The sequence below is a fragment of the Eucyclogobius newberryi genome, unplaced genomic scaffold (assembly GCF_026437365.1).
Source record: "Eucyclogobius newberryi isolate DKJ021-1_F unplaced genomic scaffold, fEucNew1.0.hap1 SCAF_13, whole genome shotgun sequence".
Classification (NCBI taxonomy): domain Eukaryota; kingdom Metazoa; phylum Chordata; class Actinopteri; order Gobiiformes; family Gobiidae; genus Eucyclogobius; species Eucyclogobius newberryi.
This window is the reverse complement of record NW_027315757.1, coordinates 29,540,923-29,558,446: the sequence shown is the minus strand read 5'-3', so window position 1 is coordinate 29,558,446 and position 17,524 is coordinate 29,540,923. Positions and strand designations below refer to the sequence as shown.

The 17,524-nt window shown below is 38.7% G+C and overlaps 5 protein-coding genes across 6 annotated transcripts; 2 read left to right on the top strand and 3 right to left on the bottom strand.

Moving 5' to 3' along the window:
- Positions 1-4,769: 4,769 nt before the first annotated feature.
- On the bottom strand, positions 4,770-6,392 carry LOC140358492 (salivary gland specific protein SAGSIN1). The gene is made up of 2 exons (XM_072443364.1): positions 5,972-6,392; positions 4,770-5,492 (listed from the first exon to the last, which is right to left on the bottom strand). Exons 1-2 carry the CDS (start codon positions 6,149-6,151, stop codon positions 5,472-5,474), a joined length of 201 nt encoding a protein of 66 aa, XP_072299465.1. The 5' UTR covers positions 6,152-6,392; the 3' UTR covers positions 4,770-5,471.
- Positions 6,393-6,927: 535 nt separating this feature from the next.
- On the bottom strand, positions 6,928-8,450 carry whr1 (winged helix repair factor 1). Of its 2 annotated transcripts, XM_072442205.1 has the most exons (7): positions 8,350-8,450; positions 8,113-8,205; positions 7,897-8,039; positions 7,557-7,792; positions 7,379-7,476; positions 7,134-7,281; positions 6,928-7,036 (listed from the first exon to the last, which is right to left on the bottom strand). In XM_072442205.1, exons 2-7 carry the CDS (start codon positions 8,201-8,203, stop codon positions 6,991-6,993), a joined length of 762 nt encoding a protein of 253 aa, XP_072298306.1. In that variant the 5' UTR covers positions 8,204-8,205; positions 8,350-8,450; the 3' UTR covers positions 6,928-6,990. The 2 variants fall into 2 exon arrangements, with proteins under 2 accessions (XP_072298306.1, XP_072298308.1); XM_072442207.1 differs by having other exon boundaries at positions 8,113-8,363.
- Positions 8,451-8,542: 92 nt separating this feature from the next.
- Positions 8,543-10,808, top strand: dxo (decapping exoribonuclease). Its single transcript, XM_072443363.1, has 7 exons — positions 8,543-8,626; positions 8,815-9,293; positions 9,370-9,596; positions 9,677-9,896; positions 10,096-10,231; positions 10,298-10,392; positions 10,547-10,808. Exons 2-7 carry the CDS (start codon positions 8,821-8,823, stop codon positions 10,665-10,667), a joined length of 1,272 nt encoding a protein of 423 aa, XP_072299464.1. The 5' UTR covers positions 8,543-8,626; positions 8,815-8,820; the 3' UTR covers positions 10,668-10,808.
- Positions 10,809-11,394: 586 nt separating this feature from the next.
- slc25a17l (solute carrier family 25 member 17-like) lies at positions 11,395-14,312 on the bottom strand. Its single transcript, XM_072443362.1, has 9 exons — positions 14,010-14,312; positions 13,880-13,940; positions 12,881-12,947; positions 12,642-12,796; positions 12,447-12,563; positions 12,219-12,364; positions 12,040-12,135; positions 11,836-11,918; positions 11,395-11,762 (listed from the first exon to the last, which is right to left on the bottom strand). The coding sequence occupies exons 1-9, from the start codon at positions 14,082-14,084 to the stop codon at positions 11,618-11,620; spliced, it is 945 nt and encodes a 314-aa protein (XP_072299463.1). The 5' UTR covers positions 14,085-14,312; the 3' UTR covers positions 11,395-11,617.
- An 896-nt stretch (positions 14,313-15,208) lies between these two features.
- On the top strand, positions 15,209-17,233 carry anks4b (ankyrin repeat and sterile alpha motif domain containing 4B). The gene is made up of 2 exons (XM_072443361.1): positions 15,209-15,464; positions 16,117-17,233. The coding sequence occupies exons 1-2, from the start codon at positions 15,304-15,306 to the stop codon at positions 17,189-17,191; spliced, it is 1,236 nt and encodes a 411-aa protein (XP_072299462.1). The 5' UTR covers positions 15,209-15,303; the 3' UTR covers positions 17,192-17,233.
- Positions 17,234-17,524: the final 291 nt, after the last annotated feature.

Genomic DNA, 17,524 nt, shown 5'->3' with positions numbered 1-17,524 from the left:
GTGATCGTACATACAGGGGCACTGTGATCGTACAGGGGGGGCACTGTGATCGTACAGGGGCAATGTGATCGTACAGGGGCACTGTGATCGTACAGGGGTGGCACTGTGATCGTACAGGGGTGGCACTGTGATCGTACAGGGGTGGCACTGTGATCGTACAGGGGCACTGTGATCGTACAGGGGTGGCACTGTGATCGTACAGGGGGGGCACTGTGATCGTACAGGGGCACTGTGATCGTACAGGGGCACTGTGATCGTACAGGGGCACTGTGATCGTACAGGGGCACTGTGATCGTACAGGGGCACTGTGATCGTACAGAGGCACTGTGATCGTACAGGGGCACTGTGATCGTACAGAGGCACTGTGATCGTACAGGGGAACTGTGATCGTACAGGGGCACTGTGATCGTACAGGGGAACTGTGATCGTACAGGGGCACTGTGATCATACAGGGGCACGGTGACTGGCCCCAGGGAAACCCATATCTGGCAAAGCTTCATGGGATCTGTCATTTCCTCCTGACCGACTTCACGTGACCTGATTGAGCAGTCACAGTGCTTCATGTGCATCAGTCACCCTCGCAGTGCCCTCAGGTTTTGTATCCACCTTTAATTACACATCCAGAAACATGGGCCATGTGCTCTTTTCATTCCAGCTGACTGAAATACTGTTCTCAAGATGTCTCAATCCATATTGCTTTTGTTGAGCAGAGGGGTATAAAATCCTACAATGTAAAACACAACAGCTTTTAAAAAGTGATGGATGCATAGCCCTCATAGACGTAGTGGGCATGAACATATTTTCATTCATACAAACAAAATACAAAATCTAATAAATGTTATGTTAAATAACTAAAGAAACCAGTGCCGCTGGTACATACTTGTTGCAGAGGCTGATGGGATTAATCCAATGATGTGATAAGTGATGTGTGTGACCAAAAGGTCAAAGGAAGCAGAGTCTTCAACAGGATTTCCTCTTGGCTTCCAGTCCTGTGCCCCCAATGTCTGTGTTAGATCCAGCACTCACAAACTTTAACAAAGACAGCACTGTAAATGACCAGTGCCTCCTGAGGTCTTGCTGCATAGGTTACTGAATAAAACCTGGTATTTTCACATATTGAGTGTTTTTTACAACTTGAAGTTGTTGTAAACAGATTGGTCGCTAAAAAAGCTTTTGACTCTGTTAGCTGGCCCTCATTATTGAATGTGCTTAACAAATTTAAAATAGATGAATTAATGATAAAGAATATTGGGGGTCTTTACAATAAACAAAATTAAAATGAATGGTCACCTGACTGACTCTGAATCTGGAAAGAGGAGTGAGGCAGGGTTGTGCTTGGTCTCCTCTTCTATTCATTGGCACACGGAACCATTCACTAGATATATTAGACAGTCAAAAACAATCAGCGGTGTCAGAATTGATGGGGCAAAACATAAAATTGCCTACTATGCAGATAATGTTCTATTGTTTGTCAATTGTCCAGACCAAATGTAATGCATTTCCTCAATAATATTCGTTCAATGTCTGGATACAAACTGAACATACAAAAAAACTAAAATTCAGTCTTACTGGCACCCTTCTTTGACCAATCTGTTTAAACAGCAAACAGAATATCTTAAATAATTGGGTGTAGATCTCCATAAGTAGTGCCACCATAAAGAAAGTCTGAGAACTACAGTGGTGTGGCACTTGGATGCCCGCTGCCGTGGAGCACCACAGATAAAAAAAAGAGTGCATCGCAGACGTAAAACTACAGTAGGTGGCGGTAATGTAACACTTGGATACCAACCGCCATAAAACACCAAAGAAGAAGAAGAAGAAAGACATTGAAAAAAAGATTCCATAACCTATTCGAGACTCTTCCCATTGCCATATACAAATGGTTATTTGAAGAGTGGGACAAAACAATCTCAAGATTTATATGGCAATGCAAATAACCTCGAATGTGGTTCCAAATCCTGCACCCAAAAGAAAAAAGTGGTTTATCTTGTCTTGAAATTTACTTTATCTCAAATCAGCACCATGTGGTGCCAAAGGTTCCTATACAGGCCTTACTGGCAGACCACAGTTGGGTCAAAACGGAGGAAATAGAGGATCCTTGCATGGGCAAAAGCTGTGCTGAGCAAAACATACAGATGTTCAAATATTAAGCTTATTAAGCTTACTAATAAAAATACTTCTCGATAGAGGACCACAAAATCTCATGTTTGGTAAGAATTTTGTAGGAAAAAAATAAATAAACAAATAAATATATATATATATATATATATATAAAATATATTTATAACATCATGTCAAAGTGTCCACTATTCACAGGGAAATACTGGTTTATTTAACACTTTATTTACCATTACTGACCGAAATTACAACTAACATTCAAAAAATGTAAAATTTACATTCTGACTTCATTTGAAAATTGGCCTTTTTTAATAGACAGACATTTTAAGAGACAGACATTAACAGATACGATGGCAGATTGTTACTTCAAAATAAGAATTAATTTAAGTAAAAGGGCTCTTCTTTAAACAGCTGGGAAATCAAATCTTCCTCCTGTCCCTGTCAATCTGAATACCATGCAGCATGGACAAAAATTGCTGTGTTAAATTTGTTATCTATTTTAATTAATTTCATGAATGGTCTTGGCTCAGTTTCATAATACTGCTGTAACAGAGCCATAGTAACTTGCATCTTGCTTAAATTCCCCTCATTTCTCAGTCACCCCTTCCCCCTTTTTCTTCCCTTTTGCTTTGATTCAGTTTTTGAGGTCAGCAGCATTGAGCTCATCATCTCATTCCCTTTCAACATGCTGCATGTGCTCAGCAGTGTCTAAACTAAAGGTGCACCAGAGGTTAAGACACAACGCACTAAAGACACTTTCATTGCATTATTTGAGGTTGAAGAGGATTAATCACATTAATCACATATTGGTGGCGAGTGCATCAAGCCATCATTGAGTGGATTAATGCTTGGTTACATTCCACTAATACACCAATACATCGTCCATCAGTGTATATGTAAAGGTTTGTACTGTATTGTAGAAATGGCACAGAATATGAAATTATAAGAGTTCAAGGTATTACTACAATCAAGACTTCAAGAAACGTGGGTCTTGTTGTTCAGGTAAAAATGCCCCATGCTCTTATTTCTGACGATGATAAAGAATAGTGAAACATGGCATTCCATTTAGGGTTAGGCCCCAGTAGAAGCTGTAGCTATGAGTAGTGGGCTGGTAAATATCAAAACAGTTTCTGCAATGTTACGATCGTATTCAACATGTAAAATATTTGTCTGAGGAATGGATTTCAGAATTATGGAAAATTAGGACCATTGCCAAAGTGATTAGCAAGAAAAGGTCCTCCTAATGTTGCATAAAACAACAATAAATTCAAAATTCAAAATGTTTCCTGGATAAAGGACAATTTAATCCAACACACTTTGCAGATGCGAGGCATTATATAAGTACTGAAGCTTTGATTGAACCCCAGCCATGTTCCCCGCGTGTTATCGCTTTCTGACACATTCACTTAAAACACATGTGGGGAGCCAGAGGCTACAGCTGTGTAATCTCAATTCCATAATCCATTTTATAAGGGCAAACACAGAATAAAGATCACCTACATGTCAGTCACCTATAGATCTCTTTCTCATGGTTAAATTAGTTCAATACTTTTCTCAATACACCTGAAGAAAAAGACCCTCTTTTCCAGAGAGGGGGCGGGATTTTCTCACGTGTCTGTCAGAAGTACAGTTTCCTTGGCAACCACTGATGATTGTCTTGCATCACTTGTGACTTGTTGGAATTGCTTTGTCAGGGAGATTTTTTGCTCCTAAAGTTATTGGAAAATCTATTTAGGAGAAGTGCACACTGGAAAAAAAGAACCAAATGGTTTTATTGGCTGTAGTTCACAGATCAAAGGGGACGTTTTGTGTGATAGAAGTAAAACTATATTTTTTGTAAGCAAGTCTGCCTTGTCATATCAGGAGATCGAAATCAGATGAATAATACACCGTTTTAACATCGTAAATGCATTATTTGCTTGGGGATCATGTGATTTTAGCATTTACTTTGTGGCCATCTGCTGCCCCTCTATGGATACATGTGGAACTGCAGAAGTGGATCTGTATAGTTTCTTTTTTTCTTCTCTTTTTTTTTTTACATATACTGTATCATGCGTGCACGGCAGATGCTGTAAAAAGGTCCTCGAATAGTTTGAAAGTAAAAATGAAAACTTCTGAAATTTCTGAATAATCTGAACATAATTAAAACATTTATAGTAGTGTAATTCATAAACAGGCCAAAGGAAACTGGATCACTAAGTTAAAATGGTGCAGAGTCATGTGTATTGCACTTTGACCCTTATGAACAGATGCAGTTTCCCCTGGTTCATAATTTTAAGTTGCAGAATAATTCTTCGTATAACTGCTGTAAATAAGAGTGTTACTTTTGTTCCTATTATTACTTGTTTTTACTTTTTATTAAGAGCTTTTCTATTAAGTGTTTTTTTTTTTTTTTAAGTTTTCTATAAGTTATCTGTTCTTTTACTTCTGTACCTACTTGTGTTGCAACACTGAAATTTCCCCATTGTGTGGCTTTAATCTTGTCTTATCTTCTGTTTCTATAGTGGTCCAGCAGTTTTAGGCATCATAACTTTGGTTTATCTTCACACACAAAAACACCACCTCCTATCATCCATGCCACTTTGCATCCTGGCGTTTGAAATGAGTTAAAATACCTTTGATCAAAACTGGAATAAAATGTTTAAAAATAATTGAAAATAATGGCTGCAATAATTTATTGAGCCAAACTCAACCGTCACAAAATCTTCAACAAAACATTCCAACACAAATATTACAAACAACTGTGATGAATTCACAATAAATTATTCATGTCATTGTGATGAGATAAACTAGGCATGTAAACATAAAGACACAAAGTTTGCATTTATTAGCATCACAGTTTTGGTGCCTGCAGTGTTGTGTCATCAATAAACAATCGGCACCACTGCAGATTTAAACAAAACATGCTGATTTGTGGCATGCTGAACATAAATCAATAAAAAAAAATGTACCATGTATGTTTGTAAGATAAGAAACTAAATTCCATTTAAATTCCAGAGTTTTAGCAAAGATCCAGTTTGGTTTTGAGTAAGATTTTTCATCCTTTAGTCCTTGTGTCCCAAAGCAAATAGGCAGTGTCAAAGATATCTATGCATTCTCGCCGCTCCTTCTTCACCATTCCCAGTTTTTGAGCTCAAAGTTGCTTGTGCTAGCTCAACTCTGTGGACATCACTTCTACTTCTCTCCTGAAGGCACTGCTGGGCTTGTGTGACAAAAGCTGGAGGCATAAACCAGACATGCCACTTTGTTGCATTGTCACACCAGTTTTCAGCGTTCTCCTTTATTACAATGTGCGTTGTCATAGTGTTTACTGGGTGTAAACCTGGCAGTGCTCACAATATCCGGTGTTGTGCTCAGTGGATTTCAATGTGCACCTGTGAGAACATATGAAGAGACAGTTAAGACCAAAACCATAAGAACTTAAAGCTACACAAAATGAATATGATTATAGGCTAATATATGTACCACTTTGTACAATATAAATGGTCATGCAGCCATTCACAAGTAAGCCTCTATTTATGGGTTTAGCTTCCTGTTCATCGTTGCCATAGCAATAAACAATTCATAACAAAATATTAAATATTTTAAATGGTTTCGAATGGTTAAGTCATCAACATTTTGCAAAAAGGAAGTGAAACTCATGAATAGAAGATATTATTGCCCATTCAAAAAATGATTTCCTTTTAATTGTTAATTGCTATGGCAATGATGCTAGATTTAGATCATTCTGACACCAATGAATAAGAAGGAAATGTGAACACAGTTTGCTTGTTAAATGAAACAAAATGTTTAAACAATGTTCCTTTATTTGTAACTTCGTTAAAAGTCCGATCCGAAACCTACACCAAATTACCTGTAATCGGACATTGAACATCATCGAAGCAACAAGGTAGATATATGGAAATCGTATTCGCAGTCTCCACGCGAGATCAAAGAATATCAACAAAGTCCTCGTTAAGCCTTTGGAAAACACCCCGTAAGTCCGTCCAGCTGAGCCCGAAAATCGGACCACCAGATGGGACAGACCAGCCATACAGGCCCCGTTGGCCCCGTCAGCCCCCGCGGCGAGGCTTTGTGGGTCAGCGAAGCGGCGAAAAAGCGCGAGAGAAGTCCGCTGAGGTGTGACAGTTCATATTTTTATCTCTCCGTGTCACTGTACCCCATTTTCTCCCTTCAGATGATGAGCTGTTGTGGCAGAAGAGCTCCACCCGCTTCTATCGACTCCTGTTATGGTCGTAGCCGGAGGACCGTTAATGCCGCAACACCCTTTTTCTTCTTCTTCTTCTTCTTTGGTGTTTTATGACGGTTGGTATCCAGGTTTCACATTACCGCCACCAACTGTAGCTGTACGTCTGAGACTTTAGACTTTATTCTTTAGACTTAGTCTTCAGGAGCACATACGTTCCAAGCCCACGAGTTCCAAGCGCAGGAGGTCTCCTTCAAACACAAGCTAAAGACTAAATCACTCCATTTTAAACCTGACAGACAACGTTTTGGGTGAAATTATGTAGCAGATTGTCATGACGTCATATCCTTTTTTGTGACACATAATGCAACTTGTAAAAATATATACGGTAATGTTACACCAGCCACCATAAAACAAGAAAATTTATATATATATATATTATATATATATATAAAATCGAAAATGATTCAAATTATTTTTCAATCAATGAAAAGTAATAAACAAGGGTTTAACCTCACTCTCATACATAATACAGAAACAAGACATACAAGCCAAATATCTATCTTTATTACAACAAAAATGACATGGCCATTTTTACATTTGAACATAAACCCACAAGGTTCAATATGCTTTGCACAACCCCATGTTGTTTTTTTCCTCACTTAAGTTCATCAGCCTTTGATGGTTTAATCCTCGACATATCGTAGTAAAGTGCCTGAAGTTGTTGGTACACTGCAAAAGTGAGGGAAAAAAATCTTAAAATCTTAATTGGTGTTAAGTGTGTTTGAGTGTGTGAAGCAGAGTGTGTTAAAAGTGAAGTTTAATTTACCTTTCTACAAGCTCTGCACCAACTATGTCATGAATGTGATATTTCATGTGGAATTTCACTTGAGAGGGTGTTTTTCTGTCCTCCAGGTCGACTTTTAAGACTTCATTATATTTTGACTTCTTTACCATGTTGAGTACTGCTTTACGCCCTTAAAAAAATAAACTGCCATGAGCGAATGCATTTACACTTTGGAAATAATTGGAATGACAGTACAAACGGAAAGCAGCAGATGTATTTCTACCAACCTTGTAAAAAGTATTTGGTAAATTTTCCCGAGTTTGGAATAGACAACCACCAGCTGCCAGCGTCCCTCACAGTCAGCACGCCTGACTTAACCAGCTGCCTAGGTGGTCATGAGAAATGTAAGAGGTGTTGAACTTGAAAAATAGTAAAAACTTGTAAATTAGTCAGTTTTGGCCATACGTGATTTCAGCGTCAGTAAATAGAAAATCACGCAGCATCTGGTCCTTGCTGAAGCTCAGATCTGTGGAGGATGACAACACTTTGTCCATAAACTTCTTCACTGTCTCCTCAGTGTCACGCCCGTCTTGTCCTGCTAAGACTTTGGTTTTGTAATCTGAGGCAAAAACCAGACCAAAGGCTTCCGAATCAAAACCTAGTTGAAACATCAGAAGTTCTCCTTGTTCTCGCAGTTTATTCTGTTAAGAAATAAAATGAAATAAAGAAAGGGTAACTTTAGGCTTGAATCAAACTTATGTTTACAAATTGTGTATCTTGTCATTGTTTTTTAAACATAACTTACCACGCCTTTATCCACCAAAGTCTTATCACTAATCAAACTGTAAAGTTGGTGTTTGAGCACTATTTGAGGCAGGGCATCGTTGAAGAGTTTTCTGGGAAACAATGTCATAAGATATTCTACCGTGGCTTTGATATCGGTGGGTCCTGGAAATACATAATGGAAATATAAAACATGTCAAATAACAAGAATGACTATCTTCGTTTGATGTTTACATACCGTCCACATCACTGAGCCCAAATCTTTCAGTGACAGCTTTTCTCTTTCTCAAAATAAGGGAGTCAGAAATCAAACTCCGTTTTCTATTCATTTCTAAGAAAATATATTAGTTACATTTTTGGTCTTCAACGTTTCTTTTGTATAATGTTACATTTTCACTCAAGCTAAAAGGCTAACACCCACGATTCATAAAAAGACAGATGTAACAAACAAGCGTCATGTAAACGGTGCACTTACCTAAGGCTTACAATGTGTTAATGAAAAATAACACATTGCATTTCAGTAAGTCCTAAAAACCAAATGTTAAACGCACACAAGACCTAAAAATAAAAATCAACTTTCAGAGGGGTCTTGTGTCTTTGCTTTTAGTGGTGCTGCCACACAGTGGACTGGAGGCGAAACAACCCGGAAGTCACTCTGTTATTGTGTTTTTAGCATTGCGTTGAGATCATCATAGATCCATGGTTGAGATCATGGAAGCTAGCGCGAATGTGAAGATTGTGTAAACTAATCTGTAAGTACATTTTATACAAGTACTTTTAGTCATAATTTTACATGCACTGGTTTATAGAGAAATAGTGAATCGTGATATGTCGATTTAACAAAAAACAAAAAAAAGCAGGGACGAGATCACAGTGAGATTTTTTGCACTATTTTACCCAGTTCCACTGCAAATCAAGCTTTCATCTTTTTCATTTTTAGATCGTAATGGATCGCAACCCTCACGCATCCCGGGATTCAGGCTCAGGCGATCAACACCACCGAAGGAAACGAGAGCACGGTGGATTCCCTGAAAGAAGTCATCACCAGAATAAACACTTTCAACCAAACAGCCACCATCATCAGCATCTATCTGAATCCGGCCCAAGCCACAAACCCCATGCAACTAGTCTTCCAACACTAACCACCATAAAGGAATCATATGAGAAGGACTTTCCCCTGTATAAACAACCCATCGAAGTTGGGTGTTTTTCTTTGGACTCACAACGAAGGTTTTTTAATGACAAAAGACAGCTCAGGTATTATGTTGACCCAGGTTCGAATCCCTGCTTTAATCTCAGAGATGGATTCAAAGATCGCTTTGTAAAGAGAGATGAAACTGTGAAAGAGAAGTTGGACCACTTACTGCATTGGATTATTTCTAACAAACCCAAAGTCACATCGAAGGATATAGCAAAACAGTAAGTGCCTCACACGTTTTATATTTGCAAGATCGCTATTTAACATGGAGCCTAATCTTTGCTCTATTCTCAACAGTGCTCTGGATGCAGACTTTGTAATGTGGCGGGGGCATCTAACCAAATTGCTCACAACTCCGTATGAGACCCGAGAAGGCTGGATGTTCGCTGTGAGTAAGTTCAGGGGTACAGTTTACATCAGTGAAGTGGAGACGGACGCGGCTCGTAGGGATTCCGAGAATCGCACCGAGAGGCATGCTGAAATGATGTACTGGGGATACAAGTTTGAGCAGTACATGTGTGCAGGTACCATCATTGTACGCCAAATAATTTGCTTTACATGCGACATAAACAGTCAAAAATGATCCTCTCGCTCTTTCTTTCAGATGACGTCCACAGCTCACCAGACCCCGGTGGAGTGGTCAACACTAACGAGGCGTTTTGCACAGTGGTGCGGACTCGGCTTGCTGATCACAAACTCCTGTTCTCTGGTGAGGTGGACTGCAGAGTTAAAGACCTCAAAACTCCAGATCCACCCGCCTGCTACGTCGAGCTCAAAACGTCAGCTGAAATCTGCACCCCCAAACAGCGCAGCAACTTCCACAGGTGGATATTTATTTAGTAATTGGTCTTTTTTCCCCTAAATATTTTCTGGACTGAAGGCTTTATTGGACAGCTGTAGAATGAAATGGGTAGAAACATCAATGAGGTGGAAACATAATAATAATAATAATAAACATAATCCCAGCAACACAAGTGACGACGAGCAGCTTTTTGTCAGTGTTTCAACTGTTTGTCCTTTCAGGTTCAAGTTATTAAAGTGGTGGGCTCAGTCCTTTCTGCCTGGAGTGCCCCAAGTTGTTGCAGGCTTTCGGGATCACGACGGGGTCGTTGTTAAAGTAGAGACTTTCCAGATTTCAAAAATTTCACAACTGATTAAGGTGCGTATTAATGACTAACGATACAGTAGGTTTATGTGTATAACAACAAAAAAACTCTTTTTACAGGGTGAATATAACTGCTGGAAGCCTACAGTCTGTATGAACTTCTGCAATGACTTTCTGACGTTTGTCACACAAGTTGTCTCTGAGGACAATCCAAGGTAAAATTTATATATTTTGATGTATAAAGGCCCAAAGTCACTGGGATAGGCTCCAGTCACCCGCGACCCCGAAAGGGAAAAAGCGGTAGAAAATGGATGGATTTATAAATTACTACCATATAAATTAACAAATTCTAAATGGTTTCATTTTCAGGGTTGTTTACTTGTTCTCTTGGGAACCACACAGAGATGTTGCCTACAGTATCCATAGAGATTCTCAATATTGCTTCCTGCCAGAGTGGTATGTGGACGAGATCAAGAGAACACAAACATAACTGCTACAGTTGTTTCCTGGAACTGTGAAAATTCCAGTTTACCGTTTTCCAAATGTGATTATATTTGCAACTCCCTTTTTATTTTATTTTTAAGAAAAGACCATTGTTTTTAATAAAATTTCAAAACATGTTCAGTTAATTCACAATTTATTCAGCTTGTTAAAAAGTAAGTTATAAGTTCAGAGTTCTGAAAAGTTAATGTCACTTATTTATAAAAATGTTTTGTGATACATACATACATACATACATGTGCATCAAATGAGGTCTGTATTATGACTTTAAGCATTACAATTTCCACACTGTTAAAACAGTTCAGAAAAATGCATTAATAATAATTGTTCATAGAGCTAACCACACAAGTTTATTTTATTTGCTCCAATAACTTCCTGTGAATACAATTCTAGTTGTGTCCAGCTGCTACTTTATCAATGAAAGATAAACAACTAAACGTAAACATGTTAAAAATCAATTTGATCAAATATTAGGAAGCTACCACCTGTAAGCAGGTGTCCAACACAAATATACAAAACAGTGATAAGATTAAGAGAGAGCGAAAGTTCAAGCTGCCAGTTGACAGTTCTTGTCACACAGTTCTGTTAAAAAGATTAAGAGGTCAGAAGGCATAAGCACCTTTTACACTTCACATAACATATTAAGAGTTCCAATGTCAACTTTGTACAAAAGTGCAGTGTATATATATAATATAAATTAATTATATATGCTTTTCTTTGACAAATTGCAAACCACTCATTTACAAGATGTATTGTAATGAATCATGAATCTAATAATGATATTTAGTTCATTAAGATTTGCATAATAGCAAACCTGTTCAAATTCAAGTTCACAGTGAATGGTTCACTCACTCAGATGAAACATAAGACACTCTGTGATTAAGGAGTCTAGAGGTTTACACTAAGGCATCATGTTTCATTTCATTTGCTCCGTGAGAATCACTTGAGTTTTGGTTTTATGCCCATGACGTTGAACGTAGCAGCAGTGATCTTTTCATAGACCACAAACATCAGAGCAGCAGTGAGCACCGTTTGAAGCAGCTTGGCCTCAAGCCCTTTGTACAGCCCCAAAACACCATGGCTCCTGAAACACAAGCATCATAAAAGTTAAATATCCACAATATAAAATGTTATCCAACATTTACAAATGCACTTACTTTATTCTTTCCAGAAACAGAGTTATAACATTTGACAGGCTTCCCAGGAGACCACCTTTGCCATCACCCTTGTACTGACCAAACTGGGGAACAAAAATAGGCATAATAGTATATTATAATAATAGTTAATAGTTAATTAATAGTAATAATAGTATATCAAAAGTATTATTAATATTGTGTAGTAGAGTAGTAGTTGATATTTACCCTCAGAATAGCCTGAACTGTCTGCAGGGGATATGTTGCTGTTGCAGCAATGGCCTTTGCAATGGCTCCAATAAGAAAGATTTCAGCTGAAGAAATCTGGGACAAATCGATAAATCTCAGTTATTACAATTAAATTATCTGTGTTAGTAATATTACAAGCATATTATTACAAAGGTTACCCTCTTTCCACCTTTGCCTGCCCTTCTCTTCATGGCCTCATAAACCATAAACTGTAGAGCAGGGTTCATGACAAGGATGAGGGAGGGCAGGAGGCCATTCCACAGGGCTCCCACTCCTTCGTTTGCAATGATCTGTGAAAAGGCATCTAAAAAACACACAACCATTTGCAATTTTTTAATAAAACAGAAACAACCGTATCCAACCCAAACACACAGATAAAAACAAACCAAATATGCCCTTGTAGTGAGTCTGGTGGAGGTCCTCGTCTCTGAACTTCACTCCCTGCAGCTTGAGTCTTGTGTTGACCACCCACATGGGCGTGGTCAGGATTACGTTCACTGCACCTGCATCCAAACGGAGGTACTATTCTCACTGCCAATCATAAGTTATTCAGTAATTGGATGTTGCGCCATGAGTAATACCTGATATGACGCCCATGAGCAGATCTTTACCAGGTCTAGACCTTTGTGGGCCTGCAACCATAACCCTCTTCAGGGTGTTAAATGTGTAGAAGTAGACAAAGTTTGAGCAGCAGAGGCTGGAGATGACAGGAAACCACCCTCTGTACAGTGACAGTCTATTAGAAAAAGAAATGTTAAAACTATCCATCTTGTCTTACCGAGTAGTGAAATAACCTTTTGATGGAAGCAAAGGCTCTTACAGGCCTTCTTCTTTGGCTATTTCGGCCAAGATGATTGGGGTGGATTTGGCTTTTCGTTTCTCATCCACTGTGAAGAAAATAAACACAATTAAATGAATGTAACAAAATAAACTTAAATCAACCATTATCCAATCAGTAGTGACGTGCAATACCAGCTCATTCAATTTGGATTCCAATTGATTTCAAGACTACAAACCGTAATACCAATACAGATTACCCAATATATGTCATTTCATACATAGGCTGTATCTCATAATCTCCTGTTTGCAGAGTAAGTTAATTACAAACTTATTTACACAGATGAGAACGTATTAAGGCTACAGCAGTTACACATTCTCACCAGAGTCTGACATTAAAGCTCTTGTAATGTGTTATGGGTGATGGGTGTTAATGGGGGGAAGTAAAGTAGTTCTACAGTTTCTCGTGTCAACTATTGGCCGTGTGAATTCTATGGTGCAGCTTCATGAAAAAGTATTGGTTGTTTTAGAGCAGTATCAATACCAATGTTTAAATAAAACCAGCTGGTATCAAAAGGGAAGGGTTGCGAACAACAATAATAATAATAATAATGTTGCTGTTAAGTTGATTAAAACAAAGTTGACTCTTAAAGTAATACAAAAATTAAAGTAATACCACATCTTGAGCAAATATCTTCCAAATCACAAAATGTATATGTTTCCTGTGTCATTTAGAAGTCATTAAACCTTCTTTGTCCGTAGCATGTTATTTTCTGAGCTTGTGAATAGTCTGGATAACAATTATTCTAAATTAGTTAATTGATAAGTTAGTGATTCATTTATTAACCAAACAGGCGATGTTGCAGGAAATGCCAAATTAATTTAAAGTTACGACAGATTTACAATAGGCCAGTGAATGTTTAAAGTCTACTACCAGTAATGTAAGATGTTCTAGTAGTACTAAGTGTCAAACCATTTACGTTTGTGTCGAATTGATGACATTATCAGTTCACCTCTGCCCGGGGTGATCCGCCCTACTCACCCTGCAGTCTGCTTTTGGCTGTGTCCAACGGGAAAAACACCGTCATCGCCGTCACGCTGCCCTGGGACACACAAACACAACAAGATCAACAAACTCACTCGTTTATTGACATTTTGTTCGCGCAGCTCACCATTGCTCCAGCCACGGCGTGCACCAGAGTCTCGTAGGACAAGAGGCCGATCGCAGAGCCGCTGCTTTGTGTCATCGCTGCAGCTTTCACCGGGCACAGCCTGTGGCACACACCGGGGGAGGATGGATAACTCACGGAGAAAGGGGAATGGCGCTGTTTGGGCGCAAATGTCCCTGATTGTGCAAGTAAATGTGACCGTGGCTACGTGTAACGAGCGCTGAATAAAGTCCACGAAGTCTTGGAAAGAGGGAAAGTGGTGAAACTGCTTTCTGCTGTTTGACAGGTTTCCGCCCACACGGGAACATCTGTGCACTGATTGGCCAAGACGTCTTCTTCTTCTACGTATGCCAAACGCGTAAAGCGGGGTGTAAAACAGCGCCTCATCGTGGAGAATAAGGCAATGTTTTAATAAATTCATTGAACGATGTATTTTTAATGAGTTTACCCAATTTTTCAGTCTGAATGGGTATATGGGAAAAGTCTTAGATTCAGATTAATCAAATTAAAACTTAAAATGTTTTTCATCCTGTAATATATAAAAAACGATTTGTATGTGGTAACATTGCACATATTTGGGACGTCATAAATTTGAATAATGGCTGGATCCAGATTTTAACCTTGGTAATTTTTTTTGGGGCAAACAAGAATAAATCTTATTTAGTATTCCAGAAATGTGAACTTGTAAATTTTTCCATATAAATCTATGGCTGGAAGTGGATTAAATTAAATAATAAAACACCTTTAGGTGCATATTGGACAATTTTGTCATTTTTGAAAGCTTGTTGAGAAAGCAAACCGATTTAAAAAAAACAAAAAAATGGTTGAGTCTTGCTTAAGTAATGTCTCGCTTAAGTAAGAAAGCACAGTAAGTAAGTAAATAAGTACCGGTAAGTAAATAAGTAAGTATAAACTCAATATAGCTAATATTTGTACAGGTCATTCATTTATTTTGCATTTTATTTTATGTATTTTTAAGTACCATTATCAGTATTCAGCATGAAGAGGAATTATTGGCTCATTTAAAAGTTATGTAAAAAAGTAAAGTATCACCCGTTTATCAGGGCGGAAAAAGCAGATGATCAACAGAAATCGCACTGAGGTGAACGTTTCTGAACCATTTCCTGAAGCATATTGTAAACCAGAGTATCACAGTGACTGGACTTTGCTTCTGTTTTATGGCTGCGCCTGGAGATATATAATGTCACCGCCCGCCCAGCCCAGGCTTCGGACGGTGTGGATTCACTGACAGACGTTTAGCTGCTGTTCACAATCTCCATCTCCACGCAATAGAAATATGTCCAGATATCACAAAGCTGCCATTGATGGGAATTTGGACATCTTAAAAGAGGCAACAACCAAAGACCTGAACACTGAGGATGAAGATGGCATGACACCAACTTTACTGGCGGCCTTGCATGGACGCGTTGACGCTCTTCAGCTCATCTGCAGCAGAGGGTGAGAAACACACTTATAAATGTGTTACAGTGTGATTTCAGAGAGTGATTTCAAATGACCAATAACGGATCTATCTGAAACAAATCTTATTATTGGTCCTTTCCAAGCTGTTTTATTTCTTTCCGACCTTTCGCACAATGGCTGTCTCTGATCTAATGTTTACTAGTTACAGCCGTAGAAAACGACACTCAATTGTATCTTTATCTCTGGTTTAGTTCAGTTTCAACAACGACAAAATGTAAATTGATGAACGCAGTTTTTCAACTTCACCGGACCTGTGTTTCGTTCTTGTTCAATACCTGCTTTGTTTGTGAGTTGCTGCAGTGACACAAGCAATCATAACTTTTATTGCAGACAAATGACACATCATCAAAGGACTTTAATTCTTAATGGCTTACCAATTATTTCATAATGTAACTAGACAAAACTGGCTGTAAGAACTTATCCGGATACAGTTTTTTTTTAAAACTATTACTAAACATGTACTAATTGTAAGACATAAATCCATCCCTCAATTTCCCTGCAAAAGACTCAAAAGTAGCCAATAAACCTGTGACTGAGGAAATCAGTGGTGCATCAATTAAAATACATCAGCTAAACTTGACCACAATTTTATGAATACTCACGAACATCATTTTCTTTGTTCTTACAGTGGGGACCCTAACAAAAGTGACATTTGGGGTAACACACCGCTGCACCTCGCAGCAGGTAACAACCACATGCAAATCCTCAGTTTCCTTGTCAACTTTGGAGCCAACCTCTTCGCCATAGACAATGACTTCCACACAGCCATGGACGTTGCGGCTTCCCGTGATCGGATGGACTGTGTGCGATTTCTGGATGCCTCTGCCTCACAGGAAACCAACCAATATCCTAAAAAGGTTGCAAATAAAAAGAAAAATGCCATCAAAGAGGCAGAGAGGCGGGTGAAGCTGTGTGAGAGGGTTAAGAAAAGACACCAAACCAAGATGGACAAAATGTACCGACCCAGCCCAGGGTTTGGGTCAGTCACAGAGGCCAGCATGGAGGCATCTAACATGGGCACCATCACCAGTTTAGGTGACAAAAATATGATAAACAAAGGTGGGTCTCTGACAGCAAGGTTTAAAGGGACATTTCAAAAGAAGATTGGGAAAAAGGGCAAGGAATCAGGAGAGAATGGCAATGTAATTTTTCTCAAACCAGATGATGACAAACCTGAATTTTTAGAAGTTTTCAATGAACAAGATGAGGATATGGATGGAAAAGTAAACCACGACACTGAAGATGATGACGAAGGAATCCAGGTGAAACAATCCATATTCAACCGACCTGGGCTTGGCGGTCTCATATTTCAGCAAAACATGGGTCTGGAGTCAGATGAGTTTCCAAGTGGTGAAAATGAAAATCTTGGGTACCTCTTTGAAAATGAGGCATTTGAGGGCGAGGATGAGCTGGGGCTGGAGGCTGATGGTCAGTTACCGTGGGAGCAGGAGGATCTGGGGCTGGATGACGAGGATGAAGACACCTCTCCTCTCGACGCCTTCCTGTTGTCCATCACATTGCCAGAGTACGCTCTAGCATTCAGCAAAGAACACCTAGACTTAGAGGCACTGATGCTTTGCTCTGATGAAGATTTAAAAGGCATTCGCATTCAGCTGGGCCCAAGGAAGAAGATCCTGGAGGCTATTGCCCGCAGAAAATATGCTTTGGAGAGTCCCGGCATTATGAAGGACAGCTCTCTGTAACGGCAGACATTAAGTCGCTTAATTATTTTAAGATTATTTTAGCTTGTAATAAAATCTGAAAACCATGAATAAAATGTTAATGTTCATAGATGTCAACAAAATGTAATGTATGCTACTTTTATGTTTTAATGCTATGCTTTGGAATAAAAGAATAATATTTGCATTAATTGTCAACAAATAAATCACAAATAATGACAAATACGAATCACAAACTGGGAACTTGCTTGTCATTAAGATGCAACATACAACAATGAATAATAATATATATAAAAAATGTAAAATAAGAAACTGATATGTAACTTCTGTAAGACTGATGCTTTTTCATAAAATTCT

Excerpts from the sequence above, each read along its gene's own strand:
- dxo (XM_072443363.1), top strand. The coding sequence starts at position 8,821 with ATGGATCGCAACCCTCACGCATCCCGGGATTCAGGCTCAGGCGATCAA. Across the intron at positions 9,294-9,369 it reads TCGAAGGATATAGCAAAACA|TGCTCTGGATGCAGACTTTG; the intron begins GTAAGTGCCTCA and ends TATTCTCAACAG. Across the intron at positions 10,393-10,546 it reads GTCTCTGAGGACAATCCAAG|GGTTGTTTACTTGTTCTCTT; the intron begins GTAAAATTTATA and ends TTTCATTTTCAG.
- anks4b (XM_072443361.1), top strand. The coding sequence starts at position 15,304 with ATGTCCAGATATCACAAAGCTGCCATTGATGGGAATTTGGACATCTTA. Across the intron at positions 15,465-16,116 it reads CAGCTCATCTGCAGCAGAGG|TGGGGACCCTAACAAAAGTG; the intron begins GTGAGAAACACA and ends TTGTTCTTACAG.
- whr1 (XM_072442205.1), bottom strand. The coding sequence starts at position 8,203 with ATGAATAGAAAACGGAGTTTGATTTCTGACTCCCTTATTTTGAGAAAG. Across the intron at positions 8,040-8,112 it reads TGGGCTCAGTGATGTGGACG|GACCCACCGATATCAAAGCC; the intron begins GTATGTAAACAT and ends ATGTATTTCCAG. Across the intron at positions 7,477-7,556 it reads TTTACTGACGCTGAAATCAC|GCAGCTGGTTAAGTCAGGCG; the intron begins GTATGGCCAAAA and ends ATGACCACCTAG.
- LOC140358492 (XM_072443364.1), bottom strand. The coding sequence starts at position 6,151 with ATGGCTGGTCTGTCCCATCTGGTGGTCCGATTTTCGGGCTCAGCTGGA. Across the intron at positions 5,493-5,971 it reads TGTTCAATGTCCGATTACAG|GTGCACATTGAAATCCACTG; the intron begins GTAATTTGGTGT and ends ATGTTCTCACAG.
- slc25a17l (XM_072443362.1), bottom strand. The coding sequence starts at position 14,084 with ATGACACAAAGCAGCGGCTCTGCGATCGGCCTCTTGTCCTACGAGACT. Across the intron at positions 12,948-13,879 it reads AGCCAAAAGCAGACTGCAGG|TGGATGAGAAACGAAAAGCC; the intron begins GTGAGTAGGGCG and ends TTTTCTTCACAG. Across the intron at positions 12,365-12,446 it reads TCACTACAAGGGCATATTTG|ATGCCTTTTCACAGATCATT; the intron begins GTTTGTTTTTAT and ends TGTGTTTTTTAG.